Source organism: Ahaetulla prasina, chromosome 7, assembly GCF_028640845.1.
Source record: "Ahaetulla prasina isolate Xishuangbanna chromosome 7, ASM2864084v1, whole genome shotgun sequence".
In the NCBI taxonomy this organism is placed as follows: domain Eukaryota; kingdom Metazoa; phylum Chordata; class Lepidosauria; order Squamata; family Colubridae; genus Ahaetulla; species Ahaetulla prasina.
The window spans coordinates 100288421-100308884 of NC_080545.1; the positions used below are offsets into that span (position 1 = coordinate 100288421).

At 46.3% G+C, this 20464-nt stretch overlaps 1 protein-coding gene across 1 annotated transcript; it reads right to left on the minus strand.

The window, feature by feature from the left end:
• Positions 1–1166: 1166 nt before the first annotated feature.
• On the minus strand, positions 1167–18857 carry KLHDC10 (kelch domain containing 10). The gene is made up of 9 exons (XM_058190640.1): positions 18479–18857; positions 14495–14716; positions 13538–13692; positions 11691–11839; positions 10051–10135; positions 8260–8326; positions 6571–6618; positions 5804–5943; positions 1167–4020 (listed from the first exon to the last, which is right to left on the minus strand). Exons 1-9 carry the CDS (start codon positions 18615–18617, stop codon positions 3811–3813), a joined length of 1215 nt encoding a protein of 404 aa, XP_058046623.1. The 5' UTR covers positions 18618–18857; the 3' UTR covers positions 1167–3810.
• Positions 18858–20464: the final 1607 nt, after the last annotated feature.

A 20464-nucleotide genomic window follows, 5' to 3' on the forward strand; every position in this document is an offset into this window, starting at 1 on the left:
AGAATTATTTCCAACATACATTCAGAACCGCAGTCAAGACACAGGAGCGCTTTGCTTTTCCAGCATTTTTCGTTTTTGCACCAATGCAGGTAGTCCTCGAATTACGACCACCAGCGAGGCCAAAATTTGTTGCTAAGCGAGACACGAGTCTTGTCCCATTTTACGGCCTGCCTTGCCTCCGTGGTTAAGGGAAGTGGGGTTCACCGCAGTTGAATTAAGTTAGTAACCCGTTTGTTAAGTGAATCCACCTTCCCCATGGACTTTGCTTTGTCAGGTCGTAAAAGAGGATCGTGTGACACCCCCCCCCCATCCAACCAGGGATCCTGCAACCGTCATAAATATGAGTCAGTAAATAAGTGTCTGAATTTTGATCACGTGATCCTGGGGAGGCTGCAACGGTCGTTAACTGTGGAAAAAGGGTTGTCATTTTTTTCAGTGCTGTTGTCGTATTGAACAGTTGAAATGAACTGTTGTAAGTTGAGGACTGTTGGAAGTTGAGGACTACCTGCACTTTGGTTTGCTTGAGTTACAAAAGTTCACTTAGTGACTGAAGTTACAACAGCACTGGAAAAAGTGACTTAGTGTTGTGACTCCAGCCCCCGAACCTGGCCCCTGTGCCCGAAAGTGACTCCGAGAGTGAGGGGGAAGGGCCGGTAAGGCTTACCTCGGGAGCACCGATTCCTTTGGCTCGGCTCCAGGAGCCAGAACCAGACCAGTCGGAGGTCGTAATGAGGCCGTCATCCCGATTCCTCCCTTCCCCAGGCTACGCCTTCAGACCCAGCTGATAATAATCATCAAGCTTGGCTTCAGAAGATTAGAGAGGCGGCGTCATCAAAAGGAAGGATATATATGGAGCTTTGGGATTGCTCTCACTCCACGGGAAGCAAAAGTTTAGCTGATCCGTTTCAAAAAGAGCTGAAAGTCTTGCTACATGAGTCATTTGTTTGAACTTTGGCAGGCAGCTGTGATTTCTCTGCCAGGACTGATAAGAGCCGTGAATCCACTGGCTGAAGGCCAGCTCGTGGGTCTGAAGTGGGGAAGGAGACAGAACACTTAGTACCTTTTCTCACACTTACGACCATTGCAGCATAAATCACGTGATTTATATTCGGATACTTGGCCACAGACACACAGAGAAGGGTGGTATAAAAATTTAATAAATAATTTAATAAATAATATTTATGACGATCGCAATGTCCCGGGGTCACCTGATCCCCTTTTGCGATCTTCTGACAAACTGTCAAGGGGGAAAACCAGATTCACTTAATGACCGTGCTGCTAATTGAACAATGTGGTGGGAAAAGTCGTAACGCAACTCACGTAACAATTTCTCACTTAGCAACAGAAATTCTGGGCTCCATTGTGGTGATAAGTCGAGGACTCCCTATAGGGGGGATTTTTGATTTGAGACACACCAGCTATGACACGGCCTTTTTTGGGAACCCCCCCACCCAGCATTTCAAAATTTTATTTCAAAAAAAAATGGACCGAAAGCCAGAACTTCAAAGGCAGCCAGTTGGTCGGTAGAGAAAGAAAATTCATTGCCGACGCAGCTGCAGTATGGAGTATGGGGTCCTACCCCCATTTACACACGCACACACACCTGCAACAGGAGGGGGGAAAAGTTGCATTATCTTCACGATTTTTCTTTTTAATACAGGTAGTCCTCGAATTACAACCACCAGCGAGGCCAAAATTTGTTGCTGAGCGAGGCAGAGTTAAGTGGGCTTTGCCCCATTTTTACGAGTTTTCTTGCCACAGCTGTTAAGTGACTCGCTGCGGTGGTTAAAGTTATTCACACAGTTGTTAAGTGAATCGGGCTTTCCGTGGACTTTCGCAAAAGGGAATGGCGTGACCCTGCAGATGCCGCGACCCGTCATAAATGCGAGTCCGTTGCCCGTCATCTGAATTTTGATCGCGTCACCGTGGGGATTGTTGCAATGGCTGTAAGCGTGAATAACGATCCTAAGTCCCCTTTTTCAGTGTCGTCACTTTGAGTTGTCACTAAACCAGGGGTCTCCAGCCTTGGTCACTTTAAGACTTGTGGACTTCAACTCCCAGAATTCCTCAGCCAGCTTTGCTTTGCTGGCTGAGGAATTCTGGGAATTCTGAGGAATTTGCTGGCTGAGGAACTCTGGGAGTTGAAGTCCACAAGTCTTAAAGTGACCAAGATTGGAGCCCCCTGCACTAAACGGAACTGTTGTAAGTCGAGGTCTACCTGTATCTTATTTTTTGAGATATATTCTATATTTTATATTTCAGTCATTTTTGTAGTGGGGGAGGTCGATAGGAATGGCAACTTAGCAAGGATCTTTGTAGCAAAAGGACAACGGAGGGTGTTGAGCCGGGCCTCCTGGCAGAGAGTGACGCAGAGTGAGGGGGAAGAGCCGACAGGGCTTCTTCCCTCTGGAGGACCTTCCTCTCTGGCTCCGCTCCAGGTCCTAGAGGCAGGCCAGGTGGAGGAGATGATGAGGCCTCTTTCTCCCGCACCTTCCCCCTCCCAGGCAACGCCTCAAGACCCAGCTGCTGACAATCAGTCCTGGTTAGATCCCAGGCATCGCAGAAAGGAGAGGCGGGAACAACAAAATAAGGGATGGGGCAGGCCTAGAGAGTGCTGAGTCACGGAGCCACACCCCACAGGGTATAAAAGCAGGAGGAGCTGCTCTATAGCTTCTTGTGACGGACAAAAACTGACTCTTGGAAACTTTGGCTACAATATTTTGAGACTAAGACTTTGGCTTCTGTTTATTTCTGAACTGCAGTTACGCTGGTCTGAGGAGATAAGAGAACTTGGCAGGCCACCGCAGGTTCGTTGTCAGAACTGATATCTGTCGTCAGAGTAAATTGCTGGCAGATATAGTCAGCTCGCGTGTCTGCTTAGTTGTGGTTGGGACAGAACATGGGGTCCCTTTCACACAGTCACAAGGGGCAATCCCTTGTCACCCACTGTAAAAGGAACACACAAAATGACAATAGTGCAGGGTTTCCCCAATTTCCAAGGCCGTTTTGTAGTGTGTTGAACGCAGGATATGTCTTCCCGAAGGGGAAATCGAGGCCTGAAACTGGAAGGCGGTGACCAGGTCCTCGCCTTACGCCGCTACAAGCATGTGACAAAAATCCAGTACAGGTAGTCTTCAACTTATGACCACAATTGAGCCCAAAATTTCTGCTGCTAAGTGAGATATTCGATCCATGAGTTTTCCCCATTTTAATCAGCTTTCTTGCCTATGGTCCGTTCAGCGAGTCCCATGTTGTTAAGTGAATGTGGCTTTCCCGGGGACTTTGCTTGTCAGAACGTCGCAAAAGAGGGACCCCAACGGGACACCGTAACCGTCATAAATAGGAACCAGTTGCCGAGCGTCTGAATTTTGATCACGGGACCGCGGGGACGCTGCAACGGTGCGAAAAACGGACGTTAAGTCGCTTTTTCCACGGCCGCTGTAACTTCCAACGGTCACTAAATGAACGGTTGTAAGTGGAGGACTACCTGTACAAATTATCTCAGCCACAGCAGCTTTTTCGTTCATGATGTATTTATAGATCTCCATAAATTAAAAAAAAAAAAGCACAGAGTTTAATAAATTCTCAAATCAAAATAGAAAAAAATTATATATATATATATATAACGGGAAAGGCATCCGAAGTTCTTGGCGAGTAAGGCTGGAGAAGCTGGGATTTTTTTTTTCGGCCTGCTCCTCCGTGGCGTTCTCCACGGGACCATAAATAAGAGAGGAAATGAGAATGGGCAAGAGGGGAGAGGGAGGGGGAAGAAATTTGTTTAAATTAGCGTGCCGTCCTGCGGGACGTTTTTCATTTCAAACGTTCGATGAGTCCCTGCGTCAGTCCCAGGTGCAAAAGCTGCGATCGGCTGAGGTTGGCCAAGTGAGGGAAAAAAACCAGCACCTTCTCCCAACAGAGTTCCAGCAAGCTGGGCACCACGAGCCACATCTTAAAGAGAGAGCCAGTCCGTCTGTTCCGGTGAATATCCACCACGCCTCCATGGACGTACATGCAGCCGGCCTGTGGAGCAGCGGAAGAAGAAGAAACAAAACACTTTTAGAATTATGTCTTGAAAAACTTAAGCCCCTTGCCTGACCTCTTCTGGCAGCCCCTCAAGAAGAGAATAGAGAACAACAGAGTTGGAAGAAACCTTGGAGGTCTTCAAGTCCAACCCCCGTTTAGGCAGGAAACCCTGCACCACTTCAGACAAATGGTTATCCAACCTCTTCTTAAAAACTTCCAGTGTTGGAGCATTCTCAGCTTCTGGTGGCCAGTTGTTCCACAGATTAATTGTTCTAACTGTCAGGAAATTTCTCCTTAGTTCTAAGTTGCTTCTTTCCTTGATTAGTTTCCACCCATTGCTTCTTGTTCTACCCTCAGGTGCTTTGGAGAATAGCTTGACTCCCTCTTCTTTGTGGCAGCCCCTCAAATATTGGAACACTGCTACCATGTCTCTCCCCTAGTCCTTCTTTTCATTAAACTAGACATACCCAGTTCCTGCAACCGTTCTTCATATGTTTTAGCCTCCAGTCCCCTAATCATCTTTGTTGTCTTCTCTGCACTCTTTCTAGAGTCTCAGCATCTTTTTTACATCGTGGCGACCAAAACTGAAGGCAATATTCCAAGTGTGGCCTCACCAAGGCATTATAAAGTGGTATTAACACTTCATGTGATCTTGATTCTATCCTTCTGTTAATGTTAAAGAAATGGGGGAAGAGGGTGGGCTACAAAGGCTCCTGCCCCACCGACACTGGCTGTGGGAGGAATGACTTCAAGCTATCTTTGGGGGAAGAGCTATTTCCGGAATTGCAGGATTCAAACTTTGGAAAATCTGAAAAATAAGTAACTCTTTGGAACGATTTTGGCTGTTGATTAATTTTATGGTTTTATATCTATATCTATCTATATTTATATCTATATCTATCCATCCATCCATCCATTTTTCTATCTATCTGTAAGTTCTGGAGATCGCGATGTTTGTCTCTTCTTTTATAGCTACACCTGGAACTTGTATTTTTAGGATAGTTCGCAATATATATATTGTTTGTGTGTACATGTGTGTATATCTATATAAAACCATAATATATAGATAATATGTATGTATAATAAAACTGCAGAATGCCAAATAAGTAAATATATCTATATATGTTTATATATGTCTACAACTCTTACCATCTAGAGAGAGGGGGGGGGAGGGAGGGAGATAGGTATTTGGCATTCTGCAGTTTTATTAGCTGCCCAGAAATGGAGGCACTTTTTAAGACGGATCTCCAACCTTAGTAACTTTAAGGCTTGTGGATTTCAACTCCCAGAGTCCACAAACCTTAAAAGTTACTAAGGTTGGAGACCCTGTTTTAAGATGTGTGAACTTCAACTCCTAGAATTCCCCAGCCAGCCATGAATTCTGGGCCTTCGAAGTTGCCAAGGTTGAAAAGCACCGGTCTACATACAGGCTGTAAAGGAACAGGCTCGGGGTCCAAACCGAAAGGTTCCTGGATGTCCCATTCGCCCTCCATGGTTATCTGAAGGGTTGACATTACATCTACCTGGCCCACCAGAGTGGGGAGGCAGGGGGCGTTACGGGTCCCCTCTCTTAAGGAGGCCCATCTGCTGGGATCGAGAAGAAGGGCCTTCCCTGTGGTGGCCCTGCAGAGATAAGATCAGCTCTCGCTTGGATAGTTTTCCCAAAGGCCCCTGAAGGCCAGTGGGGCTGGAAACCCCTGGGTGAGAGGGAGCACATCAAGGGGTCAGCTGGATTGCGGTCACCAGGTGGGGGTGAGTGGGGGGGGAGGCAACCTCTTACCGGAGTCACAGCAGCACAGTGGAAATAAACGGGTTCGGGCATCACCGCAGGGAGCTTCACCCACTGAAACGTCTGCAGGCTGAGTTTCCAGATGTCGCCTAAAATCACCTCTCCGTTGTATCCGCCGCAGACAAAGACATCTGAGAGAAGACGGAAGGATTTTTTTTCCCCCCTCGTCAATATATATGAATTATGGAATGAGAAATGAGTTTTCTGAAGGGTTTCTTTCATCAGTCATTTCCCAACGTTTCCCCAATGCTTTTGAGTTAAATTCCCTGCTCAGCATGCATTTTAGTCCTCCCTTAGGCGTGAAAGCCTTAGGGTGTGTGGCTGTGGACCAATCACCAGGAGACTGGGAGTTCTAGTCTGCCTAAGGCATGAAAGATGGCTAGGTGACTCTGGGCCATGATGATGATGATGAGTTCTAGTCTGCCTTAGGCATGAAAGCCGGCTGGGTGACTTTGGGCCAATCACCGGGAGACAGTGAGTTCTAGTCCCAACTCAGGCACCAAATTGGCTGGGTAACTTTGGCCCAGTCCCTCTCTTTCAGCACAACCCACCTCACAGGGTTGTTTTTGTGGGGAAAAGAGGAGGAAGGATGAGGATTAAATATGTTTGCCGCCTTGAGTTATTTGTAAAAATATATAATAAAGGCAAGATAAATAAATAATAATAAAAATACCCAGTGTAAACCTTTCAGAATTCCACCCATCCCCGAACAGGAAATTCTGTTGTTGCAAATGTTCCAGAATGAAGCTATTTCTTACCATTTTTTATCTGTACGCAGCTATGACATCTTCGGGCTGCAGGGTAATCTGCGGATCAGAAGCCTGAATGTGAGTTATTTGGTCCATAAGATGCTTCTTTGATTTAACTTTAAGACTTGTGGACTTCAACTCCCAGAATTCCCCAGCCAGCAAGAGAGTAAAAATTGGGATACAGAGCACCGACATGAGCTTGAAATATGGATATTATTTTGGACAGAGGGATAAGAATTTAAGTATCAAATTTATTAGAGAAAAAAGAAACTGGAATAATTCACTTTAAATTCTGAATAATTGGGGGAAAAATTTGACATGTCAAATTTTCACCAAGAGGCTAAATCTACATTCTTAATAAAGTATTTTATAAAACATTTTATAACGTTATAAAACATTATTTTTTTAAATAAAGTATCTTATAGCACAATAGAGAATGATAAGCCCAAAAGTTTGTTGTAGATCCAGCTATTTTGTATAAGTCATTTTCACAAATAAGATAAATAAATTCATGAGTTCAGTTTCAATTTCTGATGGTTGCACCAATAGAAGAGATATTTCTTCAAATATTTATGGCCTCAGAGTTGAACTGAGGCGTCCTTGGTGCTCTCTGAGCTTGTGTTGTGACCTAAGGCCCAAGTAGTTATTACCAGACACAATCAGTCCTAAATTATTAGAACAGCTGAGAATTACTTCATTCTCAGCTTAGTCCAAATTAAGTCCAAAACAAGTCCTTCAGAAAAAGTCCTTCATCCTTATCACAAACCTTTGTCCTCTTTGGCACCCTGCTAACCCCACGAAGTTCAGAAACAAACAAGAGACGCCAACCAGAAATCAATGTAGCAACATTGCTTTCCTACAAAGAGCCCAAGAGCCATTGCTGCTCTTTTAAGCCTTATGGGAGGGGCCAATCATCTCCTGGCCTTACTCCCAAGTCGTCCCTTTTACTTCAGCTGCTCTTGACTTCTGGCAGCTCTTTGCATGCGTGCACTAGGAACAGGCTCCTCTGCCTCTGTGCTGTCCGGCTCTAGATGCTCTGGAGTCTGTGCATCACTCCCAGATGGCCCTGGCCCCATCTCTGCCTCCGACGCAAAGCCCTCATCTGGGCCTTCCCCTGACTTCAGGACTGGCCCATTGTCCTCCCCTGCCTCCTCCTGTCCAACTGCACTGCTAGCTCCGGCGGCTGCTGATGGACTACAATACCTTGGTGGTTTTCTTGCAGATGTCTCATGACCCAACTAGGTAATATCATCAGCGGTAGAAGGAAGTAAGGTTTGCAAAAAGGAGGAGGAGCAGGTCTGTGGAGTCCTTGGTGCTCTCTGAGCTTGGTTGGTTTCCTTGAAGACATTTCATGACCCAACTAGGTAACATCTTCAGTGCTAGGAATGGTGTTTGCTCTCCGTTTATGTATAGAAAGCAAACCTCACTCCCTTCTAGCACTGATGACGTGTCCTAATTGGATCATGTAACGTCTGCAAGGAAACCGATCGAGCTCAGGGAGCACCCAGGACCCCATGGTGACACAAGTAAATGAAGATTTTTGAAAACAAAAATTAGAAGACTCGGATGGTTGTGAACGATGTCTCTGCGGCACGATTTCCAAGTCATTAAAACACTCGCTCCTCCTCCTCCTTTGGGCTTCGGAGGGGCCCCTTCCATCCCTGCCAACAAACGCAAATCGCAAGGCCCCCTACCTACCTTTCTTCTTATGGGGCTTCGTGGCAATTTCCTCCCAAGTGTTGGTTTCCAGATTGTAGGCGTGAATCTTAAGCAAGAGGGATATACAATTCAGTTACCATTTTTTTAAAAAAAGCAAAGAAGGCCATGGTGAAGGCTCAGCACTCCCTCAGGACAAACTGCCTCTTCTCTGACAGATGTCAAAGGTTGCAGGAGCCAATCTGGGCAGAATGGGATAACTGTTGTCCTTCCTGTCGAAGACTACTTCAGCTTCAATTGCAACAATACACGAGCACACAATAGATTTAAGCTTAATGTTAACCGCTCCAATCTTGATTGCAGAAAATATGACTTCTGTAACAGAGTTATTAACACTTGGAACTCACTACCTGACTCTGTGGTCTCTTCCCCAAATCCCCAAAGCTTTAACCAAAAACTCTCTACTATTGACCTCACCCCATTCCTAAAAGGTCCGTAAGGGGCATGCATAAGAGCACAAGCGTGCCTACCGTTCCTGTCCTATTGTTTCCTTTTATTATATCCAATTAATATAGTTATTACATACTTATGCTTATATATATGCTTATATATTGTATAGTTATTTCATGCTTATGCTTATATATACTGTTGTGACTAAATAAATAAATAAATAAATAAATAAATAAATAAATAAACTGGCCACAGCCAACTTGTCGCGGCCAATTCACCCTGGACAACTTTAACAATTCCACTTAATTGTTTAAAATGTGAGTGGTGCGGTGGCCTAGAGATGGAGCTCTCACCTCACAATCAACTGTGAGTTCGATCCTAGATAGAGGCAGCTATTTCTCTCTGGGCAGTTTGAGAATTTATCTGCTGAACAAAACTCCGCACTGGCGACAGGAAGGGCATCCGGCCAGTAAACACTCAGCTCCATTCAGTTGAACAGACTCCAGCCCAATGCAAGGGATTACGGGGTCATTAAACAACAAACTTATTTAAAACTAGTAAAACATTACTTTAATTTTTGCCCTTCGCATTTCATTCTCTCCCTCCTTTCTCATCCTTTCTTTTAATGATTCTATGCCACCCTTTCTTTGATGTTCGTGTAACTCTTGTCCTGCAGCGAGTTGGCTGTGGCGAATTGTCACAGACCCCAATCTGGGTCAGTCACTGGGACCAGAGGTTTTGTCTTGCGAGTTTCCGGACTCCTGCCGGGGGCCATCTCCAGGGAACTTCTGTCTAGCCGAGTGTGTGTGTTGTTGTGTGTTTATATAGCGCCTGTTCCATACGGCTTTTTAAGATGTCGCTTGGGGTATTGTGTTGATGGCTTTCGAGCCGTTGGCTGTCGTTTGCTTGGGCTGCTCAGCAACCTGCAGTCAAAGAAAAGTGTCCCAGGTGCTTTGACACCTGTTTTGTCTCAACCACCAAGTTTGTGTCTTTTTCCGTTAACCCTCTTTCGGATTACACGAACCCTCTTACGAATATCCATGACTCACGACCGTTCGTTTACTGACGGTTCGAAGTTACAATGGTACTGGAAAAACGTTAACTTAGGGCAGGGGTCTCCAACCTTGGCAATGTTAAGCCTGGAGGACTTCAACTCCCAGAATCCCCAGCCAGCAAAGCTGGCTGGGAAATTCTGGGAGTTGAAATCTCAAACTTAACATGAGACCTGCCTAGGCATCGTCCCCGTAGTCAGGCAATCAAAATTCGGATCCTTGGCAGCTGACTCATATTTATGATGGTGGCGGGGGTTTCGGAGGAGGCTACAGAAACCCAAATAAATAAATAAATAAATAGATATCAATAAAAGGGCTTTGAAGAGATCACCTTGTCCAAGGAGTAGGCCGTCCAAGAGGTCCCGCCTCCCAAGATGTAAATTCTCTGCCCGTCGTGCGCAATTTCGTGCCTGTACCTGAAAGGACAGGGCCGGAGGTCATATTTAAAATTTAATATTTAACATTTTATAATATTAAATAGATCTAATAAAAGAGAACGTATGTAGCTCAGGGTTGGCAGGAGGTGTCAGCAGTTACCTTAACGCTCGCTTGTGTTTGGATGCCATTCGGCGACAGTCTGCCTTGAACTCTGGGGAAGGTGTATGGGAAGAGGGGAAAGCGAAAGTAACTGTTGCATCTCCCCGAGAGCCTGCCTCAAGGTCAGCCGGCTGGGAGAGGAAAGCGGTTGAAGGGTCCGTTATGAAAACGTCTTGCTTGAACCTGATTGGCCACTGTGAGAGGGTGTCAGGGACTGGAGGCAGTTACGGGAAGGAAAAATTGAGTTTAGGGATTTTGGCATGCGACGCTTAAGTTACTCCAGGACACTTGATTTCTAATAAAATTATACCTTTCTCACCCAATGGAGCCAAGGATCATTTCTATTTGGAGGTTTAAGTGCTGGCCAGGTCTCACCTGAGAGGTCCTTGGCGCCCTCTTTGAGAGCTCAGAGAGCACTATAAGGACCCCTCATCAAATAGATCCATATTGATCAAATCAGTCGGTCCTAAAAGGAATCAACCCTGACTGTTCTTCGGAAGGGCAGATACTGAAACTGAAGCTCACCAAATGAGAGGAGAGGCCTCCTTAAGAGAAGATCCCGATTTTGGGAAAGATGGAAAGCAGAAAGAGAAAGGGATAGCAGTCGGGTAAGAAGCAAGGAACATGAATTTGGGAAAACTCCAGGAGATAGTGGAGGACGAGGGGCCTGGTGTGCCGTGATCCGTGGGATCCATGCGAAGAATCAGACACAATTTAGCAATAGCCCTTAGACTTATGTACCGCTTCACAGTGTTTTACAGCCCTCTCTAAGCCGTTTACGGAGTCAGCTTCTTGCCCCCAACAATCTGGGCCCTCGTTTTAAGGACGGAAGGCTGAGTCACTCTTGAGCTGATCAGGATCGAACTCCTGGCAATGAGCAGAGTCAGCCTGTACTACAGGTACTCCTCGACTTACAACAGTTTGTTTAGTGACTGTTGCAACGGCCCTGATAAAAGAAACTTATGACCGTAACACAAGCAAAGTCCATGGGGAAGCCAGAATCACTTAACAACCGTATTACTAACTGAACAACCGCAGTGATTCACTTTAGAACTGTGACAAGAACGGTCGTAAAACGGGGCCGAATCCACTTAGCAAATGTTTCACTTTTAGCAACAGAAATTTGGGGCTCCGTCGTGGTCGTAAGCCTAGGACTACCTCTACTGCGTTCTTAACACCGCAACATCCCCGCTCTCACTTTGCAACTGAATAACAACATCCTTGTTTTTATGGCATTGTAAGTCACATACGGTCCCCCGATAGTGAGATTGCAGAAGTAAAAACGTCATAAATGAAATGGATAAATGGAGAACATCGTTTCAGCAGTGAACAATGAGGGTTTTTTTTTAAAAGGAAGAGTCACCATGTTGCATCTCCCAGGGGACATTCTGAGCATAAAGGAGCCCCCAGACCATGGATTTTGGCCCCGCTGACCTTTCCTCTGGCATATCACAGTGGAGGCTATTTGGCTTGAGCTGCGTCCATTCCCGGGTGTTGAGGTCCAGTTTATGCAAGTCTGTGCTGTAGATATAGCCAGTCGTTCCTCCAAATACATACAAGGACCCGTTAATGATGGCCATAGCCTGACAGGGAGAAAAGAAAAGGTCGTGTGAAAATATGTTGCATTTTATGTAAGCTACATCAGGGGAAACCTGGCTCAAAGACAGTTAACTATGGGAGGGACCTCGGGAGACCTGGCGGATGGTCACTTAAACGGGAGTCGGCCATCTACGGCAGCAGCCAAAAAAGCCAAGACGATCCTTGGTTATATAAACAGAGTCATAGAATCAAAATCATGTGAGGTATTAGTACCAGTTTATAAAGCCCTAGTAACGCCACACCTGGAATGCTGCGTCCAGTTTTGGTCAAATTACAAACAAGATGTGGAGACTTTGTAAAAAGTGCAAAGAAGAGCAACTAAGATGATTAAAGGCCTGGGGACTAAAACATATGAAGAAGGGTTGGAGGATTTGGGTTTGGCCAGTCTAGAGAAAAGAAGGTCTAGGGGGGACGTGATATGTAGCAGTCTTCCAGTACTTGAGGGGCTGCCCAAGTACTGGAAGAGGAGGTCAGGCTATTCTCCAAAGCATCCGAAGGCAGGACAAGAAACAACGGATGAAAACTAATCAAGGAGAGAAGCAACCCAGAATTAAGGCAAAACTTCCTGAAAGGGAGGATAATTAACCAGGGGAACAGAAGTTGTGGGTTCTCCATCACTGGAGGTTTGAAAGAAGAGACTGGACAGCCACTTCTCAAATTGTGTGGGCCCTCCTCCTTGAGCAGGGAATTGGACTAGAACAGCAGACACTAACTGAAAATTTTGGTGGTCCGCAGAAAAATTATTTGCATTTTTTATATTGCACTAAATCAGGGGTCCTCAAACTACGGCCCCTGGGACGGATACGTGCAATGAACGTTTGTGTTGCTGCAGAGGGTCTCCCCCCTTGGGGGTCTTTTTGTGAGGGTCAGAGGGGGCAAGAAATTCCAACTTGGAGTCTGCTTCAGCCTCCTGGTGTGGGGCTTTGGGTGAAGGCTGGAGGGAAGTGCTGCTGGTGGCGAAGAGCTGGAAGGTCTTGTTCCAGTGGGACTCCATCATGGCCTGGAACTGACTGACCATCTCAGCCCACTGAGCCTCCAGGCACCTGGCCTTGCACTCCCACAGGTCTTCCCTCTGCTTGGAAAGCCTATGCTCCCAGTCCTCAGTGAGGTGCTTCTGCTGAGCCTCCTTCTTGGTCAGATCCAATTTGAACTGAGCCAGCTGTTTTGCCAACTCTTTCTTGTGGTGGCTGCTTAGCTCCAGCAACTGCTTCCTGTTGGGACCCTAAGGAGCCAGGGTGAGGAGTGGCTGGCAGGGGAGGGGCAAGTAGAGGCCAGCGAGGTGCCCCTCGAAGTGAGTGATATTGAATTGACCACGCCCACCCAGTCACATGACCACCTAGCCATGCCCACCCAGCCATTAGGAAGATCATATTAATGGTCCGTGGGATTTAAAATTATGAATTTAGTGGTCCCTGAGGTCCGAAATGTTGGTGACCCCTGGACTAGAAGACCTCAAGGTCCCTTCCAGCTCTCTTCTGATTGATTGATAGAAAAACGTTAGACTCAATTGTGGCCGCAAGTCGAGGATTACCTGTACAATTTTTTAATCTAACTTTGTTAATGTTACTATTTATGATTTTATCGTAAAGCTGCCCAGAGACTCTCCGGATAGTCATATGAATTTAACCAATAAAAGGAACGTTCAGCGGGGTTTTTTAAGCGAGGCCGTGGCTGCCTTTTACCTGTCCGTAGATGCGGTTCGGCTTCTTCCCTCGGCAATTGAAGAGGGCCCACCGCTTGTACCTCACGTTGCAGACATGAACGTCGTTGCCGTTGCTCTCCCCAAAGGGGATCCCGGTGCCGCCAAAGACCAAGAGGTTATTGCCATGCAGCACAACTGCGGAAAAGACGACACAGAACGGGGCTCGGTGAACAAGAGAAGCAAGAAGGAAAATGATCCAACTGCAAATACGCTAAGTTCCAAAAGGCAGGTTTAGTCCCCGGCTTACAGCCACAACTGGGCCAAACATTCCCGTTCCTAAGCGAAACTGACGCAAAGTGAGTTTTGCCCCACTTTACGACCCTTCTTGCCACAGTTTTTAAGTGAATCGCTGCAGTTTGTTAATAACATGGCTGTTAAGGGAATCTGGCTTCCCCATTGACTTTGCTTGTCAGAAGGTCGCAAAAGCGCCTGAATTTTGATCACGTGACCCTGAGGATGCTACAATGGTCATAAATGTGAAAAACGGTCATAAGTCACTTTTTTCAGTGGCGTTTTAACTTTGAACGGTCACTAAACAAACCGTTGTAAGTCAAGGACTACCCATAATCATGCATAGAGGAGTTGCAACAAGAAGCCTAACGTAAGAGTTTCATTCTCAATCTTATTCGAATACAGTTTTTGCATAGTGAAACACGCTGGGTGTTATGTTTAACTTATTTAATTTAGGCACCAGCCGTCACCAGGTTGCACAACATGGGAAAACACAACGTAATTATTTAAAAAGGGTAAGAAAAGAAACGCAAGAATGAAACAAGCAAGAATACCTGGCTTATTTCATGCTTGTGTTTCCTTTCTAAACCTTTTTAAATAATTGTATTGTGTTTTCCCATTGTGTTTGGTTTTATTCTTAACCTTTTAAAACAATTTTGAGATCAATTTTGAGCTATTCAACAGCAATTCATCCGCTCGCACTTACGGGACATGGATGCCAACTCGCGAGGCATGTAGCCCTCGGTGCCCATCTGATGCCAGGTGCCAGTAGCAAAGTTGTATCGCCAGAGTTCCCGGAACAGCGGGTAATCTTCATTCTCCGGCCCTCCAGATTCATCGTAGTCAGGATTGTACCCTCCAAACACATACAGGTTGGCATTGTCTGCCACACAGCGGTGGCCGCTTCTGGCCGGTGGCACTCGGTGGCCTAAAGCAGAATAAAGACCTTTTTGTCATTCGGAGAAGACACAAAATCACTGGGGCAAAACTGGGCGCTGCAGGAAATGGAGCGCTAAAGTTGTGGGGCAAATGTCACAACGGATAAAATCTCAGCATCCTCCAACGAAGTACATGCAACAGCCAGTTTAGTGTAGTGGTTAAAGTGCTGGCCTAGGAACCAGGAGACGGTGAGTTCTAGTCCTCCTTTAGGCATGTAAGCCAGCTGGGTGACTTTGGACCAATCACCAGTTCTAGTCTTGTCTTAAGACATAAAGCCCAGATGGGTGACTCTGGGCCAGTCATTCTCTCTCAGATGGCTGTTGCTATGGGGAAAATAGGAGGAGGAAGAAGCAGTATTACGTATGTTTGCTGCCTGATTATAAAAATAATAATAAACGCCAGGATGTTAATCAATCAATAACATATGTAATGCTGCATCAGAAAGCATCTCTGGGAAATTTTAACTGATATCTAGCTGGGATAGCAAGGAGAACAAGAGGAGGGGCCAGGAATACAGCATTCGACCTTGGAAGGTCTTTGAGGAAGTAGCAAAAAGTTCTCCTCGTAGCAACCACAGAGCTGAGCCTTGTACTACTTAAGGTTTATTTAGAGTTGTGCGCACTGCTTCAACCACCCAAAAGTGCACAAAAAAAGAACTTCTTTGCAATACAGCGCCTTGCCGGAGAATCAAAGCTTTCCTGCAGTACGGCTGAAATTCAGGCTCCTGTACATTTCACTACACAATCTACACAATGGGCAACCAAAAAGGTACCAAATGGGGAAACCGCTTCTGTTAAGGGCAGCCCCATTACCTGGGTTTGAACAAGTGCAAAACACAATTTGTTTTGGAAGAGAATCGTAGCCAGCTGGGTGACTTTGGGCTAGTCCTTCTCTCTCAGCCTAACCCACCTCCCAGGGTTGTTGTATTGGAGAAAATAGGGGGAGGGAGGAATCTGAGATATGTTTGCCACCTTGAGTTGTTTAGCAGAATATAATAAAGGCGGGATATAAAACAATATCGTAAGTTATTCTTAAATTAGCTTCATAACGGTAAAGTGCAGTTGACAAAACCCAATGTCTTTGACAAAAATGTAACTGAAGGTCTAGCCAAATCTCCAAAAATTTCTCTTCATCTCCTTCAACCTGACAGCCACACCAAACAACTGAGTTGCCCATTGTGTCCCAGTACAAGCTTCCTGAGTAAACTGGAACGCTGGGAAACTTCCTGTGGCCATTTTCCAAATTCCTTATAACCAACCAAAACAGCTGCAAAAGAACAGCGTGACTTCCTAGGACAGTCCTTTCACATGGTTAGTAAATCCCGGAAGATGCCAAAAAAAACCCACAATCTTCTTCAAGTTGAGGTCAGCCCTCTATGACTGCCAGGAAACTCCACACGGTTTCTCTGCTATCAATAGAGAAGTGAGGCTTCGTTGCCTTCTTTTAGGCCTGCTTTCAAGATCTATCTTTACCTACGCTCTAGGATTATTTAGAAGAGAAGGTTTGTAGCTCAGGGTTGAACTGTGGAGCCCTTGGTGCTTTGTGAGCTTGGTTGTTTTCTTGCAGATGTTTCATGACTCAACTAGGTGACATATTACTAGGGAGTGGAAGTTGTTTGGGGGGGGGAGGAGGAGGAAGGGAAAGAAAGAAGGACTGAGGGGTCCTTGGTGCTCTCTGAGTTGGGTTGCTTTCTTTTGCAGACATTTCATGACCCAGCTAGGGAACATCATCAGTGCTAGATGGGAGTGGGATTCAGGAGGAGGAGGACTGTGGGGTGCTTGGAACGCTCTGAGCTTGGTCATTTTCTTGAAGTTTAATAACCCAACTAAGTAACAGCATCAGTTCTCAGTCCGGTTTCTGGAGTGGGGGAGAAAAACTGTGAAATCCTTGGTGCCCTCTGAGCTTGGTTGTGTTTCTGCAGACATTTCATGACCCATGGAGGTTACCTCATCAGTATTAGAAGTGTGTGTGTGTGTGTGTGTGTGTGTGTGTGTGTGTGTGTGTGTGTGTTACTTTCTGTTTCTGTTCCTTGATCAGGAAGTTCCTTGATTGCTTACTGTTTGTCTGTCTGCATTGGTAGATCCTTGATTGAGGTATAAACAGAGAGCCAACCTCACTCACTCCTAGCACTGATGATGCTACCTAGCTGGGTCAAGAAACATCTGCAAGAAAAAAAAACAACTTCACAGGACTGGAAAGACCCCATCCTCCTCCTCCTCCTCCTCTGCAAACCCAACTCCCTTCCCCACTTATGATGTTACTTAGTTGGGTCATCAAACATCTGCAAGAAAACCACCCAGCTGAGAGAGGCACCAGGGACCCCATAGTCCTTTTCTTCCTCCTCCTCCTCTCTCTTTCTAGCACTGATGATGTCACCTAGTTGGGTCATGAAACATCTGCAAAAAAAACCCCCCACAACTAAGCTCAGAGAGCATCAAAGATCCCCCACAGCCCTCCCCTACTCCCCCTTTTATTCTCTCCGTCCATTCAACAAGCCACCCTCCTTACTAGCACTGATGATGTTCCCTAGTTGGGTCACGAAACGCCTGCAAAGCCCCCCCCCCCCCGCAAGCTTGAACGTGTCCAGAAATATTTTACAAGAAGCGTTCTCCACTCCTCTGATCACAACAAAATACCTTATGCCACCAGACTTGAAATCCTGGGATTAGAAAACTTAGAACTCCGCCGCCTTCGACAGGACCTGTGTTTAACTCATAGAATCATCTATTGCAATGTCCTTCCTGTTAAAGACTACTTCAGCTACAATCGCAACAATACAAGAGCAAACAAGAGATTTAAACGTAATGTGAACCGCTCCAATCTTGATTGCAGAAAATATGACTTCAGTAACAGTTGTTAATGCTTGGAACACACTGCCTGACTCTGTGATCTCTTCTCAAAATCCCCAAAGCTTCAACCAAAAACTGTCTTACTATTGACCTCACCCCATTCCTAAGAGGTCCGTAAGGGGCGTGCATAAGAGCACAAACGCGCCTACCGTTCCTGTCCTATTGTTTCCTTTCATTATATCCAATTAATATAGTTATTGCATGCTTATGCTTATATATATATGCTTATATATTATATAGTTACTTTCATGCTTATGCTTATATATATTATATAGTTACTTTCATGCTTATGCTTATATATATTATATAGTTACTTTCATGCTTATGCTTATATATATTATATAGTTACTTTCATGCTTATGCTTATATATATTATATAGTTACTTTCATGCTTATGCTTATATATACTGTTGTGACAAAATAAATAAATAAATAAATAAAAATAAATAAAGCTCAGAGACTCCCAAGGATCTCCTCCCCTCGGGATTGCCTGGTGGTCCCCCATCCAGTCCCTACCCTAACCCTAAAAAGGACCGAGGGTTCCCCCACTTCCCGAGAACCATCTCACCCGCCAGGGCCTGCAGTCCCAACTCTGCCCCAAGCCTTTAAAGCCGCTCCCCCTTCACCGCCTCAAGGGGGCGGCCTTCCCAGATAAAGTGCCCTGGGGCAAGGAAGCTCCACTCCCCGCCCACTTTTTCCTCCCCAAGGAGGCGGGAGCAGCCTTCACGGGGCTCCGCTGGAAGCTGGAGGCCGAAGGAGGGCCGGGAAGGGCGGGTGAGGGGAATGGACTCTAGGCCGGTCACGCCCAGCCCGGCCTACCTCGCAGGGGTGTTGTACGAGGCCTAGGAAGCCAAGGGAGCCCGAAAAGTCCCTTTCCCGGCCAAGGCCTCCCTCCCACTCACCGACGCGTCCGGGGCCGGGCGGGAGACGGACGAAGCGGTTGAGGAGCCCCCCGGACGGGTCCTGAGCGGCCGGCCCGTCGCCGCTGCCACCTCCGCGCTGCCCGTTGCCATCCCAGCCTTCTCCGTCGGCCGCAGACATGCTCCCCGCCGGCCCGGGCTTGGCCTCGCCCCTCGTCCCCTCAACGGCCGACCGGCGGAGCCCCCCTCAGCCGCCTCAAGGCACCGCGACAAGCGGCGTTTCCCCTCGCGGGCCAATCAGCGTCGCCCTAACTCCGCGCCAGCGAATAGGAGGCGCGCTTGTTGCGAGGCTGCGAAGGGGAGGGGGGGCCGGATGACCATAGAGAGCCGTCGGTCGCATCGGCCGCCCGGCGGCACCACGTGACCGGCAGGAGACGGCGGATGGCCGATCCGACCCTTCGCTTCCGGCGGCCTTGCGTCAGGCAGAAGCAATCGAAGCCAGAACAACTTGTCCCGCGCGACCTCTTCGCAAGTGCTGCTGGGAACTGTAGTTCAATTGTAGGCAATTTGCAATAGGCTCGGTGGCCAATCGACCGCAGGCGTGAAATTATCGGGCAACGTGTTGCATTCCAGATTTTTAAAACCTTGCCCTGTCCTGTCTTCCGCAGCCAGTGGCTGGGGATGATGGGAATTGCAATCACCACCGTGGAAAGGCAACAGGTTCACACCACCCAAGTCTTCCAATATTTAGGGGGCTGCCCCAAAGAAGAGTGGGGGGGGGGTCAACTTATTCTCCAAAGCCCCTGAAGGCTGGACAAGAAGCAATGGGTGGAAACTCATCAAGGAGAGAAGCGACCTGGAATTAAGGAGAAACATCCTAACAGTCAGGACAATTAACCAGTGGAACAGCCTGCCACCAGAAATCGTGGGCGCTCCATCACTGGATGAATGTATCTTTTCTTTTATGTACACAGAGGAATTATTGAGTCTGTCATTTGCACCTCTATAACTGTCTGGTTCGGTTCTGCAACCCAACAAGAAAAACACAGACTTCAGAGGATATTTAGAACTGCAGAAAAAATAATTGCTACCAACCTGCCTTCCATTGAGGACCTGTATACTGCACGAATCAAGAAGAGAGCCGTGAAAATATTTGCAGATCCCTCGCATCCTGGACATAAACTGTTTCAACTCCTACCCTCAAAACGACGCTATAGAGCACTGCACAACAGAACAACTAGACACAAGAACGGTTTTTTCCCGAAGGCCATCACTCTGCTAAACAAATAATTCCCTCAACACTGTCAGACTATTTACTGAATCTGCACTACTATTAATCGTTTCATAGTTCCCATCACCAATCTCTTTCCACTTATGACTGTATGACTATAACTTGTTGCTGGCAATCCTTATGATTTATATTGATATATTGATCATCAATTGTGTTGTAAATGTTGTACCTTGATGAACGTATCTTTTCTTTTATGTACACTGAGAGCATATGCACCAAGACAAATTCCTTGTGTGTCCAGTCCCACTTGGCCAATTAAAAAAAAATTCTATTCTATGTTTTTAAGAAGAGATTGGACAGCCATTTGTCTAAAATGGTACAGGGCCTCCTGCTTGAAGAAGGAGCTGGACTAGAAGACCTCCAAGGTCCCTTCCAGTTCATTGGTTCTAATCAGGTTGGGAAGGCAGACTTGAAATAGATAAAAATAGAAAGATTTTTTTAAAAAAATCTAATAATAAATATCCTCCCCAAGATCTCAATAAAACCTGATTCTCCCACCATCGATTGCATTGATAGTCCTCGATCTACAATCATTTAGGGACCGTTCAAAGTTACAACAGCCCTGAAAAAAGTGACTTATATCCATTTTTCACACTTACGACGGTTGCAGCATCTCCACTGTCACGGGATCAAAATTAGGACGCTTGGCAACTGACTCATAGTTACGACGGTTGTAGTATCCCGGGATCACGTGATCCCTTTTTGCGACCTTCTGCCCAGCAAAGTCAAGCAGGAAG